Consider the following 26,950-nt stretch of genomic DNA (forward strand, 5'->3'; position numbering starts at 1 on the left):
CATTGACCCAGCACCTGTTAAGTGGAGGAAAGGTTCTCTGGATGTAGGAGAAGCGTGGCAGCGAGAAAACAGGGACATCATGCACTTCAATGGACGACACTACCTGACTCTCATCGATTGTGGGCCATCACGGTTTGCTATCTGGCTGTGGCTCAGATTACAGACCAGTGCAAGCATTATAGAAAACATGGAGGCAGTGTTTTATGAATGTGGGGCTCCAATGGAGCTGTTAACTGACAATGATACAGCCTTCCGCAGCATGTTGTTTATGAAGTTTGCAATGCGGTGGTGTGTGCACCTCTGTTTCCAATGCGCCCATGTGCCATCTGGAAATGGCATTAGTGAAAGGTGTCATCGCACCATGAAGGTCATCGCTGCGAGGAATGGTTGTTCCATAGAAGACACGGAGTATCTATACAATTTGAGGCCTCAGAATGACTGCACGCCATCGACTGCCCCCGCCAACATGCTGTATCGGTATCCTGTCAGGGTTTGTGGAGTGGATCCCTGCGAGGTTGGAGAGCTAGAGGTGAACTGCCGCTACCAGGTGGGAGAAGAAGTATGGGTGAAGCCGCCGAATGCTCAGTGCAATGAACATCATAAAAAAGGTACCATCGCCAATGTTATCTCTGAACAGACTGTTGAAGTTCATGGGGTGCCCCGTCATGTCAAAGATCTTCACCACGTCACATCACACCAACCAGCGTCTGAGACAACCGCTACCAGGAGCGATGGTGAGGAGCTACTTGTCGAGCTACGGATCCAAGCTGACACAGGTGATGAGATGAGGTTGACACGGAGGACGAAGAGGAAGAGGAAGAGCAAGAGCCAGCCAAGCGTGTGTTGCTGAGACGGTCGTCAAGAGTTAGAGTACCACGAGTAGTGTGCGAACTTTGTAATTAGTATATTAGGGGGGGGGTGTCTGAATTCGTTCATAGGTTGAATGTATGTTAAGCTATATTTTTAAATCATTGTAATGGTATTTGAGGAAGAATGTGCGAGTGAAGCTTTAATGTTTCATATGAGCTGGAGCGGAGTGAAGCACTAGTGTTTTATATGAGCTTGAGTCGAGGTGAGGAATAGAAGTAAAGGTTGATAAGCAACAGAGCAAGAAAAACCACTGCTTCAGCCGCAGTTCTGACCGCCACACACACCACCAACCACCTACCTCGCCCTGTCATCGTTCCTGTTACCACCACCATTACTACAAGCCTGGTTCCTGTGTTCGTCCACCTACCCCCCGTTATAATAAAGTGGGAAACTAAGGACTGCTTTGATTACTGCCACAGGACACATCCTGGGTACCACTGTACAGACCAGCAATGTAAGATGTAAGCTGCAATGACTGCAGCAATACTACAGCAAAAGGCAAGGCATGGGAAGAGATGTATGACATCTTTATGTCTGGATTCACATAGATCAATTCTGTAGTAGAAAACAGAGTGGTTCTGTGGCCTGGCTCTGTCTATATACAAGGGTGATTCTGTATATGGCTCAGTAAAGACACAGCTGTCTCAACACACTTCATTGTGGCACCAGTGTCACAAAGTTGATTGTCTGCTCCAGGACTAAAGCTGGTACACATGTTTAAGCTACTCTAACAAAAAAACAAAATAGCAGCTATGCACAAATTCAGGTGGGCTGAAGGCCTATATCACATCTTTTCAGAGATGACCAATCCTTCAAGAAGTCAACAGATCATGCAGGGATGCCACAGAATGCCTGACTTACTGATCTTTGTAAGATTTCTGATTGGGGCAGAGAAAACTTAGTAGTGTTCAATGCCTCAAAAACTCAATTCCTCCATCTATCAACTCAACACAACCTTCCAGACAATTATTCCCGTCTTCTTCCATGACACTCAACTGTTTCCATTTTCTACACTGAATATTCTCAGTCTATCCTTTACTCATAATTTAAACTGGAAAACTTCACATTTCATCTCTTGCTAAAATGGTTTCTATGAAGTTAGGTGTTCTGAGATATCTCCGCCAGTTCTTCTCACCCCTAAAACTGCAAACTCTGTACAAGGACCTTATCCATCCTTGTATGGAGTACTCTTCACATGTTTAGGGTTGTTCCACTCAGTTTTATTAGATAAGGTGGAATCAAAAGCTTTTCGTCTCATCAACTCCCCTCCTCTGACTGACTGTCTTCAACCTCTTCTCACTGCTGGAACATTGCATCTCTTTCTATCTTTTACTGCTATTTTCATGATAACTGCTCTACTGATCTTGCTAACTGCATGCCTCCCGTCCTTCTGTGGACTCGCTGCACAAGGCTTTCCTCTCACCCTTATTCTGTCCAACTCTCTAATACAAGAGTTAACCAGTAGTCACAATCATTCATACCTGAAACTCCCTACCTGCTTCTGCCATCTTCCTACAATTTGACTTCTTTCAAGAGGGAGGTATCAAGATTTTTGAATAACTCTTAATAACTCTAGGAGAACTGGCAATCCAGTGGGCCTTTTTTTCCCCATATTTTGTTGTCCTTGGCCAGTCTCCCCTCTTGCAAAAAAAAATAAAATTAATTAATCAATTAATAAAAATAAAAATAAATTAATTGTGCACAAATACCATTACGGAGATTTAGCAAGATGGCTGCTCCACTTCATGCTGATGCTGGTCTGGCTTGAAAAAACAAGCAGTGAAAAATCTGTTCAGGCCTCTGAATGGCACACTGACTACACCCCAAACCAGAGACTAACCCAACCAACACATGCACAGTTTGGAATGAAGAGGCCACACTAGACAAGCTAGTCTGAGCCTTTGATGGCTTGCCATGGACACACATAAGGTCATTCATTCATTATCACTGCAGTGGCAACAGTGCAAACAGGTACAGCCAAAACCTTGAGTACCAAGTTAGTCTAGATCCACTGTAACAGTAAACCGATTTACAGGGTTAAATGTTATAAGTTTACAAATCATCGCATAGCTTTACAGGAAAGCTGATGGCAAATCATAACATGGCTTTACATTAAAGCTCATGACCAAGTCATTACTTTTTGTGTAGTTTTGTGACCTGCAGATGATCTGTGAATGCTTGAAATGAGTGAAAATAACTTTAAGACTGTGAATATACAAATATGAAAATGGTGAAAGCATTAAATTTGCAGAGCAGTATTTATGATTCTCCTTAGGTAGGATATTTTTGGATTAAAAGGTCAGTTGTTCATTTATTCATCTTACCTCAAAATTAAAGAAATCCTCTACCGCCAATACACCAGCAATGAGCACTTACCTGTAAATACAAATGCAAAATGTAAATACTTATATCAAATTTGTTTTTTTCATTTCTTAAACTGTGTGTGTGTGTGTGTGTGTGTGTGTGTGTGTGTGTGTGTGTGTGTGTGTGTGTGTGTGTGTGTGTAATTCACTGTTTGATCTGCTGCAGTCTCTGACGAGACAGCCAGACGTTACCCTACGGAACGAGCTTAGAGCTCATTATTTCCGATCTTGGGATAGGCTTGAGACCAGGCACACACCACACACCGGGACAACAAGGTCACAACTCCTCGATTTACATCCCGCACTACTCACTGCTAGGTGAACAGGGTCTACGTGAAAGGAGACACACCCAAATATCTCCACCCGGCCGGGGAATCGAACCCCGGTCACCTGGCTTGTGAAGCCAGCGCTCTAACCACTGAGCTACCCGGCCCTATGTGTGTGTGTGTGTGTGTGTGTGTGTGTGTGTGTGTGTGTGTGTGTGTGTGTGTGTGTGTGTGTGTGTGTGTGTGTGTAATTCACTGTTTGATCTGCTGCAGTCTCTGACGAGACAGCCAGACGTTACCCTACGGAACGAGCTCAGAGCTCATTATTTCCGATCTTGGGATAGGTCTGAGACCAGGCACACACCACACACCGGGACAACAAGGTCACAACTCCTCGATTTACATCCCGTACCTACTCACTGCTAGGTGAACAGGGCTACGTGAAAGGAGACACACCAAATATCTCCACCCGGCCGGGAATCGAACCCGGTCATCTGGCTTGTGAAGCCAGCGCCTAACCACTGAGCTACCGAGCCGTGTGTGTGTGTGTGTGTGTGTGTGTGTGTGTGTGTGTGTGTGTGTGTGTGTGTGTGTGTGTGTGTGTGTGTGTGTCCATGCAGTGTGTATTGTTATTTTACAATTCCTCTTATTCAAAATTTATGTCAAGATGTCAGCTATACAAATAATTGCACATCTGCAAGGTGTAAGAGCATGGCAGTGATGATACAAAATCAACATGAGTTAGATGAAACTTATGAAAGAATAGAAACAATTTTTTTTGCTAAAAGAAAATACCCCATTCTTCTCTCCCACTAAAGTAACTGATGCCACAAAAATCTAACAATTTTATCAGTAATGAAACTACCTATATTTGCTAATGGTACTAACAAATATAGGCACAGCTTCATGTCCCAATGCTAAAAACAAGTTACAAACAAATTCCAATCAATCAGATCTTCTCAAACAGATAATTTTGAACATCTCTAAATCATTAATTTCTCAGAAGAGTATCATATAGTGTACATGTCATCATGAAATATAATAACTTCAAAGTACACATGGAAGGCACGAAATATACATAACAAAATATTAATGACATACCACAAAGTTAATCACTACTTTGCAAGTGGTATTTGCAATAGCACAGGTTATTTGTCACACATGAAAAAATAACCATACAACTGGTTGTCTTTACACATGTGGTTGCAAATGTAAAATGATGAACAGTACAATACAACTGCCAAGCTGATGCAACATGTTAATCACTCACTGAACAGGAAACAAATGTTAAAATGCAAACATGAGAAATACAAAAAAAAAAAAAAAAAAAAAAAACAATGTTTAATAAAATTAAGTGTACATTTCCAGTTTTGACTGAGATGTAAGGAAAAAAAATCTTCATTAAAAAAGAGCTGGTTCTTCTGTTGAAATTAAATATTAATAATCAATGGTTGAAGAAATTTATTCTCATCAAGCATCTATGAAATCCTAATTCTAAACTGAATTATGTATAAGGATAATTTTTATTTCCAAAACTTTACCCGAACTTCCCTGGCCAAATGCTGTGACAGTGATTAATCTAATAAAAAAAAAATAAATAAATTATGTCACATTCAACCCACCAAGCCACATTAGTACTATCATCAGCACACAGTTTTGTTAGACAGCAGATTTACTAGACTAGTAGATTCACGCTGGTTTTCTGGAAGATTTCTGCATGTTAACACCACAAAACTTACCTTATGCACCCCACTTACCCACTACTAAAGAACTACATTCATCTAAGACAGAAATGTTCTACTCAGATAAAGGAGTGTAGGACAGCCCTTCCACATCACTAAGAGGGACACAAGGTGAGCTATGAAACATCCATGCGCAGTCTTCAGTGTTGTGCAGAATACCAATTCAATGGATTCTCTTTATTTTCCTTTTCTAGAAAAGAATAATGACTACTTTTCTATGTGGAATTTACATATTCCTTTCACACCATCACCTGTTAAATGTATTTAAAGCAAACTTCAATTTCAATTACAAAAGATAATTATCAAAAGTATTTTTTATCAAATGACTTCAAAGACATGAAGGTACAACAATATTATTGATCTATTACAAGAAGTTATATATCTAGTTATGTGTATATTGATTTTAAAATTGGTCTGATAGTTACTAAGCTTTAAAAATATTTTCTAAAATATTACTAGCATGCTCTAAAAGTAAGGGGCCATATCTCCTGATAAGTTCTTATACAACTGTGAGAGAGAGAGAGAGAGAGAGAGAGAGAGAGAGAGAGAGAGAGAGAGAGAGAGAGAGAGAGAGAGAGAGAGAGAGAGAGACTATACTTGGTAAAATGTGGCAAACATAAATAAATACATGAGGGAAACTAAAAACTAAATATCTTTATACATTTTGTACATTAAATATAATCCTGCTGAACTTGCAGAGAATGAAGTCATACCTCAACGAAGACTGCCACCTCATTATGAATAATAATCACATCAATTAGATATATTAATGAATGCACATACAGTGGTGTAGTGCATGATGTGGTGAGCGTGGGATCAGGCAGACGTCCACACATAGATTCAAATCCCATCACATACCACTTTCAAGATATGCATTTGTCAAGTGGTTTAAAGTTACCTACATGTCACCAAGATACCCAGGTTCTAGGTGGTTACACCAAAGATTAGCTTGGATGGTGATATGGTCCCCAATATGGGTACCACTATATATAAAATTCCCTGCGCCACTAATGGGCAGAAGCTGAACATCGCTTCCCACACATACTCTTCAAGTATGCCTACAGGCACTATAGGCCGTAACATAAAAAAAAAAAAAAAAAAAAAATCACCACATGGGTACAGATTACCACTCCAGAGATTAATTCTAAGTTAGTGTATAACAATACCCACAAAAAGTAAAAATAATCCCACTATGTTTAGAAAACAATCTTTACCAACATAATGCGTGTATGATGTCAATGTTGCTTAACTTGTGTATTGAATAACAATCTCACCCACTCATCTTTACTTATACCTACTGAGACTTCACTCCTTATGAAAGGCTTGAATATTGTGATTACTCTTGCTTTCCAGTATTCATAAAATGATGAAATTCTCTCGCTGCAAAATCAATGAAAAACACACTAAAAACAATACAATATCAGTTTTATGAATACAGTGGTACCTTGCCATAATGGACACTTCAGGGATGAGTGATTGTCCGTTAGTCCAAACTGTCCATTGCTGGAAGTGGTTTGTCTGCAAGACCCTTAAATCTTCCTTTTCCCTTTTTTGGCAATCTATTCTCTTTTAATATCACAAAAAAAATTTTTTTAACTGCCTCAGTCTACATTCAATGCTGGAATAAAAGAGATGATTACTATTTAAGAAATACACTGTAATAAAAATTTGTCTTACAAAGAATAGATGAATTAAAAGATATAGCTTCACATGTGGTGTACTAGCCGATTTCCATGTGATCAAGTGGCATCCTTAACAAGCATTTAATGACTGCCTAAAGGACCTTGCCAAGGTGACACAGCAGGGTAAGAAGACAAGGGATCATCAGGGTCAGAGTAGACTACCTCCACACTACTGCCAATGACAGCCGTAGGCCATGTTGACAAATCTTAATGACATATGTTAGGTATTGTATCAAACTAGTTAAGCTGGAGTTCAAGTTCAAATGTTAATTAAATATGCAAGGTAACACTACTAAACAAAGTAATATAATTCTTCATGAGTAATAGAATAGAAAGAAAAATGGAAGGTGTCACAATTTTTTTCAGTAACTGTCACAAAACATTATTCTATTATTTATATTTGTTTTCTTTTTAATTTTCAAATCAGTTTACTGAAAGACAAAGGCTGAGACAAATTAAGATTTTTTTTCTATTTATTTCTTTGTTATTAATCCTTTCCCTGCAATAAGCAATAATTCTTTATGCTAAAAACAATTGGAAAGGTTCTTTTTAACTCCAGCACTTTACTTTTTTACTCTTTTCTTCCAGACCTTCACAAAACTCATTGTATACATATGATACAATAGTAAAAAAAAAGTGGCAGCAAAATACCTTCAACCCTCAACCCTCAACAAACTTGGAGACCTGTCAGAATGCAGGGTTTTTGGTTGGGGTGAAACAAAGATGAGTACAGTAAAACCTCAGCTCACGACCATAATTTGTTCCTAAATACTATTCGTCACCCAATTTGTTCATCCCCTGAATCAATTTTTCCCATAAGAATGCATTGAAATACCATTAATCCGTTCCAGACCAAAAAAAATCATACTTTTGACCATAAAACCCATTCAAAATAGACCTTTAATGTATGCATGACATGAATGAAATAATTATAAAAAGCCTAAATTGTTTTACTTAACTAAATGCTATCAAAATGATAATAAAATTAATAAAAAAGAAAAAGTTATTTACTTGAGAGACTGGACGTTGATGGCATGATGGAATGGAGGAGAGGAGGATGGGGAGGAAGACAGACAAGATCCGAGAAGACAGTCATGAGAGAGGACTTTGGATGTGCAGCATGCCAGAGCTACACAACAGCTGTGTAGGCGTCACAAGTCAGTGCCGCTATGTGGGGCCCGTTATAGTGAACATCGGCGTGGGAAACATGGAAAGATTGCCAGTCTTCGTCTCTGCCTTGGAAGATCCTTGTCTGCTGGGGATTGACTTCCTAATGCATGTAGGAGCAAGTTTGGTCTTCCAAGAAGGGAAATTAAAGGTACGTGGCCAGGAAGTTCCTTTGATCCTCGGAGGTGATGCACAGCGTGAGAGGAGCGGGCAGTAGGGCGGTGTTCCTTGCCAGGCGAGCGAGGAAACAGCTGCGATGGATGTGCCACAATCTGTAGTACCTGGACATGGCCAGGATGATGATGACAGCAACGCTGAGAGCCACCAGAGCAGCGAGGATAACGCCGAGGAAGCTACAGTAGAGCGCGCCGGTAACATCACCATGCCCAAGAAAAACAGGAGAAAATCGTGGTGGCACAAAGATTATGTTATGTAATATTTTTCGCATGTTCCTGTTTCTATTTTCTTTTGTGCTTATGTTTTGTTTGGTTGTTGTGTGATAGCCGAATTGGCTATCACACAAACGATTCGCCTGCCGCGAGCCGTTTAACCTTGTTCGTCCCCCGAAATATCGTTCGTCCCCTGGGTCAATATATTGACAAATATTTTGGTCATCTCCTGAATTGTTCGTCCTTAGAGACATTCGTCAAACGAGGTTTTACTGTAGTTTTTAGAAAATTGCCAGAATTGCCTAAAATAAAGCACAGCAAATATGTGACCAGAATAAGTTAAAATGCACCCATATGCATCAGGAAAGCAAATTCTGCAATAACAATAGCACAGACAATCTAGTGAAAATTTCATGCTAGAAAAATATCACTACCATGCTTTATATAATCTAAGCTAAAGTAAACCGAAACTAACCTAACTTAACCTAAACCTAACCTGATAATTTACTCTCCTGAAATTACTCATTTTTGCCTCACTGCCCCTGAAAAGCACACATTCCCACAGGTCCGCAAGCTTGATGGAGATAAAGGATTGGTGATATTTTGCTGCCAATTCATACTATTATTATATGTATACAATGGATTTTATGAAGATCTGGAAAAAAGTAGTCAAAAAATAAGGTGCATGAAATATGTTGAACATTTACTAAAACAATGTATAAACTCTGTTTAAGCACCTATAAGAAAGAAATAATTAGATGAAATGATTTTACACTTTCTAACCAATGTAATGTTTAGAGATGGCTGTAACACAAAAAGAAATGTTTCTGAGTGGTTAGTTATGAAAAAATCTGTCAAATAACAGTGAAAAAGTTATGAAGTTAGAAACTAAATTTCATGAAATATAGGAATATATAAAAATAACATACTATGATTTCAGGTCCATAGTGTACACCACTTAAACAAAAACTTTTCCTAAGGACACTAACTTGATCTAACCTCAACTAGTAATACATACATTAATAGGAAATGAAACATGCAGGGTGTAGTTGGTTGATCTAATCCTCCTTAAATGATACCAGCACCATCAGTTGCAGAGCCCGTGATTGATTTTGGCAGAAAACTGTGCAGTCTTAAGAAACACCCAAGTTTTCTTCATGGAATTGCACAATGAAATCCTAGTAAAGTTTGCTTCCATTAGACAATTTTTTTTTCTTTTAATTTTATGTTACGGCCAATAGCACCTGTAGGTATACTTGAAGAGTATGTATGGGAAGTGCTGTTCAGATTCCATCCCTTAGTGGTGCAGGCAGTTTTCTTTATAATAGTATATATACCCATATTAGGGCCCATATCACCATCCAGGTGCATCTTTGATGTAACCACCTAGAACCTGGATATCGTGCTGACATATAGATAACTTTAAACCACTCAACAAGTGACAAAATTTCAAGGCGGTACGTGATGGGATTTGATCCTACACATGGACGTCTGGCCGATCCCATGCTCACCACTTTATCCACTACGCACTGCCTCCCTTCGTTGCCGTTTGACACTTGAGTATCTGAGTACCATGGCCATCATGTATATGTGTAGTGATTAGTAAAAAATTATTGACATGTTAGCTGAAAGTAAGTGACGCTCTTTGACAACCTAATGTTATTGGAAAAAGAGCTCTCATTGGCTAAACAAAAGAGGTAAAGTTTTGTAGTGTTCAATGCTTCAAAAAACTTCCATATCTGAAATCAACATACTAACATATGCAATGACTGAGATAGTGGTTGAGAATTTGCTGGACAAAAGAAATCCAAGGCCTATTGCATTTTACAATGGCACCGTAAGACAATGCCCGCATTCAATGGGAGCACTGTGTGCATTGGTCTGCATACCCTCTGACCACAGGCATGAATGGTTCAGAAGAGAGGTCAAAACCTACACTGTTAAACATATCCTTGTATCCTTTCACTGCTGAGTGAAAGATGAGTCCTGATGCAAGTGGAGAAGGATGTCAACAAATTTTTGGCTGAAGGGTGTCAAAGCAGTGTGTCCCTCCAATCGACACCACAGGCAGTAACACTTCCACTTATGCTGGTAGTTCACAATGGTTGAACGCCGTCAAGATCCCGCCAGGAACTTAGCAACTCTTCAGGAATAGCCTTGATAACAAGGGAGTTGCTGGACAGTTCCCATGCGGTCAGCCGAAGCGCAAGGAGACTGGCATGGAAGTGATGGAAGTGAGACTGCCAAACAATGTCTGTCCACACCAGAAGGCAGGTGGTGTCAACGGTTGCCAGTAGCAGATCCAGGAAACATTCCTTGCATGGCCAGAACAGTGCAATGAGGATGATGGATGTCCCCCGTGATGACCGGAGCTTGAAGAGAAGCTGCCTGATCGCCAGCAATGGTGAAAAGGCATATAGATCCATGTAATCCCAAGGGAAGAGAAAGGCATCCACTGCGATGGCCATGGGATCTGGGAACAGAGAGACGAATGCAGGGAGCCTGAAGATCTGGCCGGTGGAGAATAGATCCATGAGAGGCATCCCCCATCGTGGTGAAGAGTCCAATCCATGGAAATGATATGTCACACTTCCAGCTGAGGGGATCCACTACCACGTTGCGAGACCCACTGATGAATTGAGACCCGAAAACAATAGCTGTCCTCTACCCAACGCAACATCCACTGTGCTTTTTGTTGTTGAGTGTCAAAGAACGAATGCCTCCAAGGTGAAAGATATATGCCAAAGCCATAATGTTGCCTAAATACGTATACTCCCACCGTCTTGCCCTGGGGGATGTGTTGAAAGTGCAGTAGAGTGAGCTGAACTGCTCGTAGTTCCACAACACTGATGTGAAGAGCTACTTCGTCTTCGGACCATAGTCTGCCTGCAGTGTAATGCAAGAGGGAGGAGCCCCAACCTTGAGTGGAGGGACCTGTGTACAGCAAAAAATCAGGCACCAAGGCCAGGAGATCCCTGCTGGTGAGAAGATTGGATTCCATCGTCCACCACTGTAGATCCGCCAGGTTGTCAGGAGTCCAGTTGATCTGGATCAAGTTGCCTTGCGATGAGCTGGACCATTCAGAGCGAAGTCGAAACTGCACACTCCACATGTGTAAATGAGCCCCTGGAACCCAGTGAATGAGGGAAGCCATGTGACCTTGTAGCATTAACCACTCTTTGGTGGTCAGGAATCATGAATCCATGGAAGCTTGTAGATGAGAGAGAAGATTGTCCACCTGAGTCTGCGTCAGGAAAATCTTCAAAAGAGGAATCCGAATGTTGACTCCCAAGTAGCCTATTTCCTGAGCTAGTCATAAGCAAAATTTGTTGTAATGGATGTGGATCTGTAGGTGGTCACATACCTGAAGCAGGACTTGGGTCAAGTCAAGGGGGGCTTGATCTTTAGTCACTGACAGACACAAGGAGACAATGCATTCATTGCCTATAATAGAAGGTAGATGTATTATGTGAAATAAATGAAATTGTAGACCTCCAAAGACTGGTAAATGAAGGCAAAACTCCAGTCATTGGGCAGTTTTTGTTTGTTTTTGTTTGTCATCAGCACTTTCATCAACCCCAACTCTCTCTCTCTCTCTCTCTCTCTCTCTCTCTCTCTCTCTCTCTCTCTCAGTGTGGCAGTGTCATTATCTTCACTTGCCCAAGAACATTCAAACAGAAATGCATAACTAGCAACTCACAATGGCAGGCCATGGGTCTAACCAGCCTGGAACCCCAATTCACCATTAGTGTCATTCCAGTGACCCCCACAGGCAAGCACTTGCTGCTCTCCACCTATTTGAAGTTTTGTAAATCGTCGACAAACAATATTAGTTACAATAGTATCTGGCATGCAGGCGTCGATAAACACTGGCCTTTTTTGGCTTTATTATCTTATATATGTATTCATCCATGTGGCCATGCGGGAACTCTGGATTTGTAGATAAAAAACTGCTATTACGGTCCTAAAAAAATTTTTTAGTATCTGACCAGTCCATTGTTGGGCAAAATCCATTACTATGAAGTCCATTATCGGGAAGTACCACCATATAAGACAGAAACTAATCAATGCCAAAAATAAAAAAGTTTGTGCCCTTTGCTTGGTTCCTATTCCCATCAAGTGACAAGAGTTGCAATAGCCATTCTGACATACCTATGGATCTAGATTCCACTTTTGGTTATTCTTTATAATGTCTATGTTCCTTGCAATAACACAGCTTACATATTATGTAGGGCACACTGTGCATATTTGCAATCATACTAAGTCTGTTCTTCAACTTGCCATATAATCCTTCATTAAAAGAAAATGTCAAAATCTTTTAAAATCTAACTCCATTTGAAACTTGTGGCATCCAGCCAAACACACCTCCAATAACTTTATTTCTCCATCTTTCCCTCCTTTATTTCATACTGACGGCACCACTGCCATCACATCTGTCTCTAAAGTTGAACTCTTTTCTGAAACCTTTGCTAATAACTCTACCTAGGATGATTCTGAGCTTCTTCCTCCCTCTCCTCCTCCCTGTCACAATTTCATGCCTTCAATTAAAATTCTTTGAAATGATGTTTTCCATGTTCTAACAAGCCTAAACCCTCGGAAGGCTTGTGGACCTGATGGGGTCTTCCTATCACTCTCAAAAACTGTGCTTCCATGCTTGCAACTAGCCTAGCCAAACTATTCCAACCCTGTCTATCGACTTCCATCTTTCCTTCTTACTGGAAGTTTACCTATATTCAGCCTGTTCCTAAAAAGGGTGATCATTCTAAATCCTCAAACTACCACCCTATCGCTTTAATCTCTTGCTTGTCTAAAGTTTCTGAATCCATCTTCAAAAGGAAGATTCTTAAATTTACATCTGTAACTTCACAATCTTCTATATAATTGCCAGTATGGTTCCTGTCGTCATTCCACTGGTGATCTGGCTTTCCTTACTGAATCTTGGTCATCCTCTTTTAGAGATTTTGGTGAAAGTTTTCATGCTGCTTTAAATATATCAAAAACTTTTGAGAGTCTGGCACAAAGCTTTGATCACAAAACTATCCTCCTACGGTTTCTATCCTTCTCTCTCTCTGCAACTTTAACTGAAATTTCTTCTCTGACCATTCTGTTGCTGCAGTGGTAGACCACCATTCTTCTTATTCTATAGTAAAACTAAATTGTACCGACCCACAGGGCGAGGCAGATAATCCAAGCGACGCTGCCATATGTCTCATTACTTGAAGAAAAATGGAATAACTGTTCTTTATTCAATTTAACCCTTATGTTCCAGCGATTGTATATGCACGATTGCATCAGTGCGTCCGTAGCGACGGTGATCGTTCCCGTAATCAAGAATTTTCGCGCCTCATGTTTGAGCTCCAAGCATGGTTTCTCGAGTCAGATGGCGAAGTGGAAGTATCTGGCTTCTTTTTCCACCCGTAGTGTTGCCACTAGCTCTGTATATTTAGGGGTAACGAAGCTATTCTCCCATTCTGAGGGAAACACTTGGCAACCCCAGCGACCCGCCGTGTCGAAAGCACCCTGATAAAAGCGAAGGGATGTCTCAGTTCATAACTCACTATGGAACAAGACAGATAATTCTTATTTAGCAGTGTTTTTGAGCCTGACTACAGTGACAGTGATTATGAGGAAGAAACTGAAGAAAGCGAAGACAGCAGTAGTGAAGACTCGGAAAATGATTCAGAGGATCCACCTGTTTTCTCAGAACAGAGAGAAGACAGAGATAGTGGTGATGGAGAACAGACTCCAAACATTGTATTGAGAACCCAGAGTGGCTCACAGAGATGCAGGCGTGCCTCTTGTGTTCTGGGAAGACGATCTAGGGTGTGTGTGTGTGTGTGTGTGTGTGTGTGTGTGTGTGTGTGTGTGTGTGTGTGTGTGTAATTCACCTCACCTCGGTCACCTGCTGGTCACCCAGCTAGTTTTCCCCATTACAGAGCGAGCTCAGAGCTCATAGACCGATCTTCGGGTAGGACTGAGACCACATCAACACACAACACACACCGGGAAAGCGAGGCCACAACCTCTTGAGTTACATCCCGTACCTATTTGCTGCTAGGTAAGCAGGGGCCACACATTAAATGAGGCTTGCCCATTTGCCTCGCGCTTACCGGGACTCGAACCCGGGCCTCTCGATTGTGAGTCGAGCGTACTAACCACTACACTACACGGTGTGTGTGTGTGTGTGTGTGTTTCACTGTTTGATCTACTGCAGTCTCTGACGAGACAGCCAAACGTTACCCTACAGAACGAGCTCAGAGCTCATTATTTCCAATCTTCGGATAGGCCTGAGACCAGGCACACACCACACACTGGGACAACAAGGTCACAACTCCTCGATTTACATCCCGTACCTACTCACTGCTAGGTGAACAGGGGCTACACGTGAAAGGAGACACACCCAAATATCTCCACCCGGCCGAGGAATCGAACCCCGGTCCTCTGGCTTGTGAAGCCAGCGCTCTAAACACTGTGTGTGTGTGTGTGTGTGTGTGTGTGTGTGTGTGTGTGTGTGTGTGTGTGTGTGTGTGTGTGTGTGTGTGAGAGAGAGAGAGAGAGAGAGAGAGAGAGAGAGAGAGAGAGAGAGAGAGAGAGAGAGAGAGAGAGAGATGATACCTACATGTTATTTGCTTGAAACTTGATATGAAAAGGGTGAAAGAATATCTCTCTCTCTCTCTCATTGGAAGAGAGAGAGAGAGAGAGAGAGAGAGAGAGAGAGAGAGAGAGAGAGAGAGAGAGAGAGAGAGAGAGAGAGAGAGAGAGAGAGAGAGAGAGAGAGTGTGTTTGCGCGGTGTCATCGCTCACCGAGCTGTTTCTGCTTGACGAATCACACAGCAGGTGGAGGAGGAATCCTTGATAAGGCAATAACTAAACTTTCATAGGTCACATCGAGCAAGAAAGTACATCATTGTATTCAGAGAAACAAAGAGAAAATAATTATTAGTATTCAAACAGTCTTCTGACAATTTTTAGGTTTACCATTTTTACCCGTCATGGGATATTGGAAAATAGTTTAATCACCAGAACATAAGGTTTAATGCATGACTTCGCTAAAAAAAAAAAAAAAAAAAAGTGGGATGGGAGACAAGACAAAGATATCATAGGTAGATAGGGAGGCGGTGGCATAGTGGATAAGGTGGTGAGCGTGGGATCGGGCAGACGTCCACATGTAGGTTCGAATCCCACCACGTACAGCCTTAAACACGTTGCCCTTTGTCAAGTGGTTTACAGTTACTTACATGTCACCATGATACCCAGGTTCTAGGTGGTTACACCCATGATGAGCTTCAGCCGGTGATATGGGCCCTAATACGGGTACCACTATAAATAAAATTGCCTGCGCCACTAATGGGCGGAAGCTGAACAGCACTTCCCATACATTCTTCAAGTGTGCCTACAGGCGCTATAGGCCTTAACGTAAAAAAAAAAAAAAAAAAAAAAAAAGATTATATAGTAAAGGTGCTGGTTACAAAAGAGAAAATAAGGCTGATATTTTACCTAATATTTACTATTATGTAATCTCGTGATACCCAGTGTAATATAATGAGAGGGGAAAACAAACGCTGATAATGTTATGGTGCTGTGGTGCATATCTACTTTGCACTAGGACAAATCCTCTTCACCGTGGCTTCAGATATACCAGCTGCATCTGCTGTCCTCTTCCTCACTTGATTTGTGGGTAAAAGTGATCCTTGCAAGCTTTTTCCTTTAAGAAGTATCTATTAATTCTGTAGACAAACTCCTTGGTTTGTCAGTACACAGTCAGACGGGGAAGCGTCAGGCTCTCCTTCCATCATGGCAACCAGAGAGAAATGAGTCGATTTGCACCTGTGTGGTGACCTGACTCCCCTCCTTTCCCCCAATCCCGCCTCAGGTCAAGTGGCAACATCGCCCATCCTGATATGCCACATCGTCATACATGTCCATGAAATACCTTAATTTCATTTGGTATATAACACTTATTTGTATCACCTACTATTTAATGAAATAGTCAGAATGTTCTCAGAATACCATTTGTTGATAATACCATGATTAAAGAACAATGAGTAGTATAAGCTAAATGTTTTGACTGGAAATTGGCAGAATGGCAAACAACACCCAGTACAATTTAGTTTTACTATAGATCTATTAACAGCAGTGTTCCTCATGGTTTTGTCCTGTCACCCACTCTCTTCCTATTATCTATCTATTAATGATGATCAGAACCAAACTTCTTACCCTATCCAGTCCTACGTAGAAAATACAACCCTACATTTTTCCACGTATTTTCAGAGACAACCAATCCTTCACGAAATTAGCAAATGCAGGAATGCCACAAAATGCCTGACTTCTTATCTGTCAAGATTTCTGATTGGGGCAGAGAAAACTTTGCAGTGTTCAATGCTTCAAAAAACTCATTTTCTCTTCAACTCGATACAATCTTCCAGACAACTTTCCCCTCTTCTTCAATGACACTCAAGTGTCCTTCTCTTCTTCATTGAATATCCTTTAGTCTGTACTTTACTTATAAACTAATCTGGAAACTTCCATCTTCATTCTTGCTAAAACAGCTTCTATGAAGTTAGGCATTCTGAGGTATCTCTGCCAGTTCTTCTCAACCCCCTAAACTGCTAATTCTGCACAAGGGCCTCATCTGCCCATATATGGAATACCCTTCACATGTATGGTTTGGTTCCACTTACACAATTTTATTAGATAGGGTGTAACCAAAAAGCTTTCCGTCTTATCAATTCCTCTACTCTAACTGACTGTCTTTAGCCTCTTTCTCACTACCAGAATATTGCATCTCTTCGCTATGTTCTACTATTAATTTTACGCTAACTGCTCTTCTGATCTTGCTAACTGCATGGCTCCCTTCCTCCTGTGGTTTCGCTGCACAAGGTTTTCTTCTTCCTCTCATCCCTACTCGTTACAACTCTCTAATGCAAGAGTTAACCAGTACTCTTAATCATTCACACTTTTCTCAAGTAAACTTTGGAACTTCATATCTGCTTCTGTATTTCTAACTTCCTATGACTTGACTTCATTTAAAAGGGAGGTTTCAAGACATTTATCCCTATTTATTTGCTAACTCTCTCAGACCCCACAAGGGAACTGGCAACTTAGTGGGCCTTTTTATTTTTTTTTTTTTTTGTTTTATGTTGCTCTTGGCCATTTTTTTCCCTTTTACATATAAAAAATGTAAAATGCAATAGGCCTTGGATTTCTTTTGTCCAGCAAATTCTCAACTACTATCTCAGTCATTGCATATGTTAGTATGTTGATTTCAGATATGGAAGTTTTTTGAAGCATTGAACACTACAAAACTTTACCTCTTTTGTTTAGCCAATGAGAGCTCTTTTTCCAATAACATTAGGTTGTCAAAGAGCGTCACTTACTTTCAGCTAACATATCAATAATTTTTTACTAATCACTACACATATACATGATGGCCATGGTACTCAGATACTCAAGTGTCAAATGGCAACAAAGGGAGGCAGTGCGTAGTGGATAAAGTGGTGAGCATGGGATCGGCCAGACGTCCATGTGTAGGATCAAATCCCATCACATACCGCCTTGAAACTTTGTCACTTGTTGAGTGGTTTAAAGTTATCTATATGTCAGCACGATATCCAGGTTCTAGGTGGTTACATCAAAGATGCACCTGGATGGTGATATGGGCCCTAATATGGGTATATATACTATTATAAAGAAAACTGCCTGCACCACTAATGGATGGAAGCTGAACAGCACTTCCCATACATACTCTTCAAGTATACCTACAGGTGCTATAGGCCGTAACATAAAATAAAAAAAAAAAAAAAGTGTCTAATGGAAGCAAACTTTACTAGGATTTCATTGTGCAATTCCATGAAGAAAACTTGGGTGTTTCTTAAGACTGCGCAGTTTTCTGCCAAAATCAATCACGGGCTCTGCAACTGATGGTGCCGGTATCATTTAAGGAGGATTAGATCAACCAACTACACCCTGCATGTTTCATTTCCTATTAATGTATGTATTACTAGTTGAGGTTAGATCAAGTTAGTGTCCTTAGGAAAAGTTTTTGTTTAAGTGGTGTACACTATGGACCTGAAATCATAGAATGTTATTTTTATATATTCCCATATTTCATGAAATTTAGTTTCTAACTTCATAACTTTTTCACTGTTATTTGACAGATTTTTTCATAACTAACCACTCAGAATCATTTCTTTTTGTGCTATAGCCACCTCTAAACATTACATTGGTTAGAAAGTGCAAAATCATTTCATCTAATTCCTTTCTTTCTTATAGGTGCTTAAGCAGAGTTCATACATTGTTTTAGTAAATGTTCAACATATTTCATGCACCTTATTTTTTGACTACTTTTTTCCAGATCTTCACAAAATCCATTGTATACATATAATAATAGTATGAATTGGCAGCAAAATATCACCAATCCTTTGTCTCCATCAAGCTTGCAGACCTGTGGGAATGTGTGCTTTTCAGGTGCGGTGAGACAAAAACGAGTAATTTCAGGAGAGTAAATTATCAGGTTAGGTTTAGGTTAAGTTAGGTTAGTTTCGGTTTACTTTAGCTTAATTATGTAAAGCATGGTAGTGATATTTTTCTAGCATGAAATTTTCACTAGATTGTCTGTGCTATTGTTATTGCAGAATTTGCTTTCCTGATGCATATGGGTGCATTTTAACTTATTCTGGTCACATATTTGCTGTGCTTTAGGCAATTCTGGCAATTTTCTAAAAACTACTAATTTTGTTTCACCCCAACCAAAAACCCTGCATTCTGACAGCTCTCCAAGTTTGTTGAGGGTTGAGGGTTGAAGGTATTTTGCTGCCACTTTTTTTTTACTATTGTATCATATGTATACAATGAGTTTTGTGAAGGTCTGGAAGAAAAAAGTAAAAAAGTAAAGTGCTGGAGTTAAAAAGAACCTTTCCAATTGTTTTTAGCATAAAGAATTATTGCTTATTGCAGGGAAAGGATTAATAACAAAGAAATAAATAGAAAAAAAATCTTAATTTGTCTCAGCCTTTGTCTTTCAGTAAACTGATTTGAAAATTAAAAAGAAAACAAATATAAATAATAGAATAATGTTTTGTGACAGTTACTGAAATAAAATTGTGACACCTTCCATTTTACTATCTATTCTATTACTCATGAAGAATTATATTACTTTGTTTAGTAGTGTTACCTTGCATATTTAATTAACATTTGAACTTGAACTCCAGCTTAACTAGTTTGATACAATACCTAACATATGTCATTAAGATTTGTCAACATGGCCTACGGCTGTCATGTGTGTGTGTGTGTGTGTGTGTGTGTGTGTGTGTGTGAGCCACTGCCTCCTTCCACCATGTACAGGTAGACAGATAATCTGAGGATTAATTTACATTGACAGCCCTTCCACTGGTTAGCAACGAGTTGTGCATTTTATTGTGATTATTAGGCAAGTTATTACACTATCAAATAGCCTTTTCACCCGATACATTAGAAATAAATAGATCAATAAACATCTGGGGAGGTAAGGAAGTATTTTCCAACAATGACGTACATAATGATACTTATAGGTAAATATAAATTTACCTGTTTTAATACGAAGCATGTAATTCATTACTAACAATACCTACTCAGGTAACTATCAAACTGGTAGACGGTGGCAAGGTAAGGTCCCTAAACCAACACCAACAGTTCAATGTCTCAGTATAAGAAATAACATACCATAGGTGACTTTCATGACTTACGCGTGAGATACATGACTAATAACTGAACTAATGACATTAAAAACACCGTTCTGCTATAAGATGAGAGGTGGAAGTAGAAAATAAGTCCCGTGTCCTCACCCTGTCCAGCTTATGAAAGTAGTCTCGGAGGAAAGCGATGGGGTTTTCTGGTCTGCTGACACAAAGGCTCACGATGGCATCCTTTAAAATTTGTTGGATATTATGGCGTTGCACGTATGTCTCACACTCTCGCAGAGATTGCTCTTCTTCAAGGTTCGCCGCCATCTTCACTCAGCAACGACTGATGAAAATCTATAGATGACACAAGAACACATCTCCTGAGCATTCAAACTCTCCTACTCAAGAAAATGTTGTTAAAAGAGCATCCCGTAACTGACTGCAAGACTACAGGTTAGCCGAGCCTCTCTCTCTCTCTTGGAATCTATTACAATTTTCATCCGATGGTTTATTGCCGATACCATATCAGCACTGCAGACGACATGCCTTTGTCCTAAAATTTTGGTTCCAATAGATATTCAAGGAACACATCTGATTCCTCATCCTCACAGACTTTATAGTGTAAGAGGATTCAGCGGAAGTCTTAGGAGGCATCTTTAAAACTTATCATGACCCGCATTATTCAGACTAGACTCATTACTTATACACAGCCTGACCCAGACCCATCGTACCGAAACATGTAAACACTTGACTGTGATGCCCTTAGAAAAAAAAAAAAAAAGGCTTTATTATAAATCAAGCTGCGCGGGATCTCATGAATTGTGCACACGTATTCTTGAGTTCCATTAGCAGTTATAGATTATATTATATCCTTTTTCGTCCTTTTCTTCCCACTGATAGAAATAGAAACTATAAGGTGGGTTCACACGTGTCAATATGCGACTGAGATCGCAAGTCGCTAGAAGTATCGACTGACCCCTTCAAGTCGGAACACGTTCACACATAGCGACTGGGAAATATCGGCTGGTTGGCGGGAAGTGAACATAACAAACAGCTATACAACAAATGTCTTAATTCCTAGAGTGGCAGCGACCTCGTCGGACGTTGATTTGCGTTAGATTTTTTTTTTTTTTTTTTTTTTTCATTTTTGGGGTCCCAGATGTGCTCTTTTTCCCTTACAAACTCCAACATCTTCTCTACATTTGGACACCACATTTTCAACCTTTCTCCGTGACGTCACAACATAAACAAGGTCGCAAATCGACTGAACAAGACCAACATCTCGGTCTTGTTTTGCGACTGGAGAAACCAATCATAGAGATGATGATGTTGGAGTTGGTAAAGAAAAAGAGAACATTTAGAACCCCAAAATGATTGTTACCTAAACAAGTCGACCACACATCAACTAGAGCGCCATACCAACTCGAGCGTCCTCCACAAATCTCTCCAGATAGGTGGAGACGACGGCTGGCTGCAGAAGCGGCAAGCGTTGCGTTTTGTTATTGTTGAGTAGCGTTGCCACTGATTGATTGATACATTTATTGTTGAATTAATAAATAATTACAACAAAGGAGAAGGGTGGGCCTTGCCACCCACCCCCTGGGCAAAGACTTAAGGTTAAAGTATCACAGAAATAACTCTGGACAGTATACACAACAAGAATACAAGTATTTCAATAAATAAATACACATATTGCACACCTTATTGCCTAAGACATCCTACAGTCTGGGAACAAACTGAGGATATTCCCTGAGTATATCCCTGAGGGTGGCAGAGTCTAGGAGATGGTCAATGAGGCTGTACAAGTCATGCTGACCTTGTGGCCTAAATTTAGCAATGAGAGGACATTCCATGATATAGAGACGCAGAGTGTCCCCTTGGTGCAACACACAGCACACACCAGGAGAAGCACTGACTTTCCAAAAGTATTTGTAACCTAATCTGAGCCTCATTGCCACCCTGTCTTGTGATGCAGTGTGTCTCCCGTAGGTGTAAGCACAGCTCTGGGAGACACGTGCATAGTGAAGACTACTACTACTGCCCCTATGGCAACAAAGCTCCAACTGATCACTAATGCTACTTTGTACGTTTCTGACAATATCCATTACATTTAACGAAAATTTCAAAAGCTTATCTAGGACTGCTGTCTCTTTTATTTTCATATCATTTAGGCTTTTGATTACTCTCACCTCATTAATTACTTCTTCGTTTATGTTTATCATTCCCCCAGTAATTTTCACTGCCATTTCCATGACTGCTCTCTCACCTGCACTTCCTCTCTTCCTTCTGTTCCTTCCACCTGCATGTCTTGTTTCCATTTTAGTTTTGTTTTTGTTCTATATTTCTTATTACAAAATTATATTCTATATCATATTCTATTTTCCTTTATGCATTCCTCTATATATTTCATTATCATGCCTCTTGTATATTCCATTTCAGTATGTAAGTATTTCCTCTACCACACTTTCTCTGCATATCACCAGTTATAAAAAAATATAGCAGTAGCACCCACGGCCCGTGGCTGGCGGGTGTCTATTTTCCTCGCTACGTTCTGTATGAACAAAGCCCCTACAAAGAAGAGAGGTGTTGAGGCCCTCTCTGAGGAGCACACCTTCACGGCCTCCCCTGTGGATAGCGAGGACGCCTGTCTTGCGGCAGGCCAGCTAAGAGAGACCATTATTCATGTGAAGAAGGTAAAACTTCTTGTTGGTGGAGCGGAGAAGCTTTGTCTCCTGCCGCCGCTGACCACATGGCCTCCCTGACCTGACCAGACAAAGGGTCAACCCCCGCACCCCCGCTGCTGCCTCCGCCCCTATGGACTCGCCACCCTTGTCTCCAGGCCTGCAGGACGCCATGGATACTGACGCCGCCTCTCGTGCTTCCTTGCCTCAGCCGGGCGCTTCCCGTCGCCGTGTGACCTTTCCCGAGGGGCACGGCAAGACAGCACCCGTCCTTGGATCTACTCATGAAGGAAGGTAGGCGCAGGCCGTACCTGACGGTCAATCCTCGGTCGGCAGCATACGACATGTTGGTGAAGGAGGACTTCTTCGGCCTCACCATGACCCCAGCGGACCCTGACGCCCGGCAGCAGATGGTCATCGTTCATGGCGTGTCTACCGCCATCAATGTTGACCTTCTCTCCACGCCAGAGGCCTTCCTTTGGCTCGCAGATGAACCCCGTCCTCAGCTCCTGGGCCTCGTTGAAGGGGCCGTTCCCAGCTCGGTGCACCTCCACGGCCTGGGCCGCTTCCGCGTGGGCCTGTACACCCCTGAGCCTGACCTGTGCGCCCACTGCTGTCGGTTCGGGCATCAGAGCTGGAAGTGCATGTCTGCGCCGCTCTGCAGGTACTGTTCTGGGGGTCATCCTTCCTCCCGCTGCCTAGAAAAGATACGTGCTGGCACCATAGTCGTCCCGCTGTGTTGCAACTGTGGGGGCCACCACAACGCCTCTTCGCGCCGCTGCCCTGATCGGCCCAGGCCCGTCACGGAGCCACAGACCCCCGGCACCACTGTCTGCTCCTCCAGGGTGGTTTTTCCGGCCCACCCTAGCTCCGCAACACAATGCTTGGGCAAATGGCGCCCCGTCCTGATCCGACTTCCCTGCTCTGCCTCTGCCAGCCGCCCAGCCATCAGCATTTCCGCCCCTGCCTGGCGCAGCTGTCCGGCCCAGCCCAGTCTAGGGCGGCTCACCCTCCCGTCCCTGCCACACGGCCACCTGTCCCTGTGCCACCCAGGACTGCCCCTTACTATATATATGCTGCTGTGGTAGGGACTGAGGGTGCAGCCCCCGCATCGCAGGCTGGCGTGCCTGCGACCCTCCAGGACGTGGTGCAGCTCCTGCTGGAAATCCGGGCTGAGGTCAGGGACTTGCGTGTGAGGGTCACTGCCTTGGAGCGACAGCGGGACGCAGCGAGCCCTCCGCCCCAGCCAGCGCCCGCCCCTGTCCAACCAGCGCCCCAACCTGCCCGCAAGAACTAGCCCCAGAGTGTGTCGGCCAGCCCCCGGCCTCAACCAGTGTCTGCTACGGTCCAGCCTGCCCCAGATGATAAGCCCCAGAGTGCGCTAGCCAGCCCGCGGCCCCAGCCAGTACATCCTTCGCCCCAGTCTGCCCCTGATACTCAGTCCCAGGGTGTCCCGACTAGTTCTCGGTCCCGGCGAGTCCAGCCACCGGCCCCAGTACAGCCACCGCTCCCGCCGACCCCAGCCCAGCTCCTGTCTGTGCCGGACCGCACGCCTCCGCGGTCTGGATCCCCCTTTGTAGAGGCGAACCTGGTATTGACTGTAATGACATGGACACGGATGAGGAGGAGCGGGAACCCAGGGCTTCTTGGACAGTGGACCAACTGCAGGCCAAGATCGCCGCTGTGACCAAGGGACTCACTTGGGGGCACCAGCAGTTATCGCTGTCCCAGGTTGGCGGTACGGGAGAGTAAGGACGCTGCGAAGCCAGACGTGTGGCTGGACGTGCTTCACTTCCACCTCCTGACTCACTCTTAAAACATTTTTGTCCCATGTTTAGGGGGTGGTTAGTATGACCCGACCTCCTCCCTTGTTGTATACACTGGTACAACAATAAAGTTATCAATCAATCAATCAATATGCATATCCTTATTCATCTTATCCCCCCAACACTATCTCTGTTTCTTCACTCTTATTTTCACATTTCTTGTGGTACAGTATCAACACTCACAGTTGTCACACTGTATTCCATCCTCATTGTTGTTGACCCACTTGGCACATAGGTTGCAAGAGTCCAACGTTTGTTTCTGTTCCATCACAGATATTACGGTACTATCACGGAAAGTGGGCGACTATAGATTTTATGTGGAAAGAAATTAAATGTGGGTAATAATTTAGAAGTTTATCTTGTAAAAAAAAAAAAAAAAATCCTTTAATCTACAGGGAATGGTCCCCAAAGGACCCTCGCATAGACAACGAACAGCTAGGTCATATATATAGCTAGTCAGCCTTCTTTCTTACCATCTCCCGGCTTCTCCCTTCTACTCATTATAATTAAGATACAATCAAACATATCATAGTAACTTGAGAGAGAGAGAGAGAGAGAGAGAGAGAGAGAGAGAATAAATGGAAGTTAAAGGAAGGAAGCAAGAAATAAAAATATAAACAATAAGAAAGTAAGATATTTTGTTTATTACTATTTTTTAACGTTTAAATATTTTAACGTTATCAACAGTGGAACCATGCGTGCTTTGGGGTCCGAGGGGTGTCCAAGCGCACGGGTTCGAATCCTGTCCACGGTCCGAGTGTAGGTTGGGCTTCCTCACTCGGGGCAACGGTTTCCTAGCGGGTGGGCTTTGAGATAGTGGGTACCCAAAAAGTATCCCCTTTAGCCAATAAATTCCCGTGAAAAGCCCACATGGTATAAATAGAAAAAAAACTATGAAGTGAAAAATAAAAAAAATAATGGAAAAACGGTGCGAAATAAAAATGTATTTAATGAAACAGAATGAAAGCGAGAGTTTGCTTTTGTTTCTTAACTTTTACTGTTCAAATATTTCAGTGTTGTCATTTATGAAGGAGGTTACCTTATTAATGATCAAAAAGTATTTATTTATCTTTTTATCACTACTTTTTTTATATATTTTATCTATGTGGTAGACATCTACCGAAACGATAATTTACTCCAAGCGAGGTCTAATAGCACTAGTTCAGGAGTTGCTTTGAACCTTCCATTAAAGCTAGTTGTGATCTCGCTGAACGTTTCCCTTTGTGTCTCACAACTCTAGGGGGCAGTCACAGCCTGCCCTCTAAAGACAACTCTCCTTCTTCACACAAAACTACATGCACGTACCACACACGCAAACCCTTCACTTAAAACTCAAAATTCAAAATGGTGACTCCAAATCCAGCCTCGGAGTCCCCTTCTGGGGAGAGGACAAGAAATGTCCCCAGGTCAGACTGCTCTCTAGGTGACGACTTAAAATGTCTTGACACCTTCCTCAACTTTTTCTTCATTAACTTCTGCAACATTCGTGGTCTTAGATCTAATTTTCAATCTGTAGAACACCACCTCTCCTCTACTAAACCTCATCTTCTTTTCCTCACCGAAACACAGCTGTCTGAGGCAACTGACAGTAGCCCCTTCTCTGTTCCCTCCTACTTTCTCTATCCTCATTTTCGTTCCAAAGCTGGATGTTGCGTCTATGTGCGCAACGACTTAACTTGCTCTCGTGCCCACGCTCTTGAATCTTCTGAGTTTTCCACCATCTGGCTTAGACTCAATAGTCACTCTCTAACTAAATTCATCTGTGCTGTCTATCTCCCCTAACTCCTCTGACTATAGTAAATTCTTTGACTATTTAACTTCCAAAGTGGAGCACATTCTGTCCCTCTACCCTTTCGCAGAGATCTCCATCCTTGGAGATTTCAATGTTCACCACCAGCTTTGGCTTTCCTCTCCCTTCACTGACCATCCTGGTGAACTAGCCTTCAACTTTGCTATCCTCCATGACCTAGAGCAACTGGTGCAACACCCTACTCATATTCCTGACCGTCTTGGAGATATGCCCAACATTCTTGATCTTTCCTTACCTCTAATCCTTCTGCTTATGCTGTTACCCTATCTTCTCCGTTGGGCTCCTCCGATCACAATCTCATTTCTGTATCTTGTCCTATTTCTCCAATCCTCTCAGGATCCCCAAAGGAGGTGCCTCTGGCATTTTGCCTCTGCCAGTTGGGCAGGAGGAGGTATTATGCTGATCTTCCCTGGAATGATTACTGTTCCCGTGTCAGAGAGCCAATTTTGTGTGTTGAACGCATAACAGAGGTGATAGTGTCTGGCATGGTGGCG

At 42.0% G+C, this 26,950-nt stretch overlaps 1 protein-coding gene across 1 annotated transcript in view; it reads right to left on the bottom strand.

Moving 5' to 3' along the window:
• LOC123517154 (cAMP-dependent protein kinase type I regulatory subunit-like) overlaps positions 1-20,494 on the bottom strand; it is a 240,909-nt gene extending 220,415 nt beyond the window's left edge. Inside the window, exon 1 of the mRNA XM_045277122.1 lies at positions 20,302-20,494. Within this exon, the coding sequence (XP_045133057.1) occupies positions 20,302-20,466 (165 nt within the window). The 5' untranslated portion in view covers positions 20,467-20,494. The remainder of the gene's footprint in view (positions 1-20,301) is intronic.
• Between the last annotated feature and the right edge of the window lie 6,456 nt (positions 20,495-26,950).

This window comes from Portunus trituberculatus, chromosome 41, assembly GCF_017591435.1.
Source record: "Portunus trituberculatus isolate SZX2019 chromosome 41, ASM1759143v1, whole genome shotgun sequence".
NCBI lineage: Eukaryota > Metazoa > Arthropoda > Malacostraca > Decapoda > Portunidae > Portunus > Portunus trituberculatus.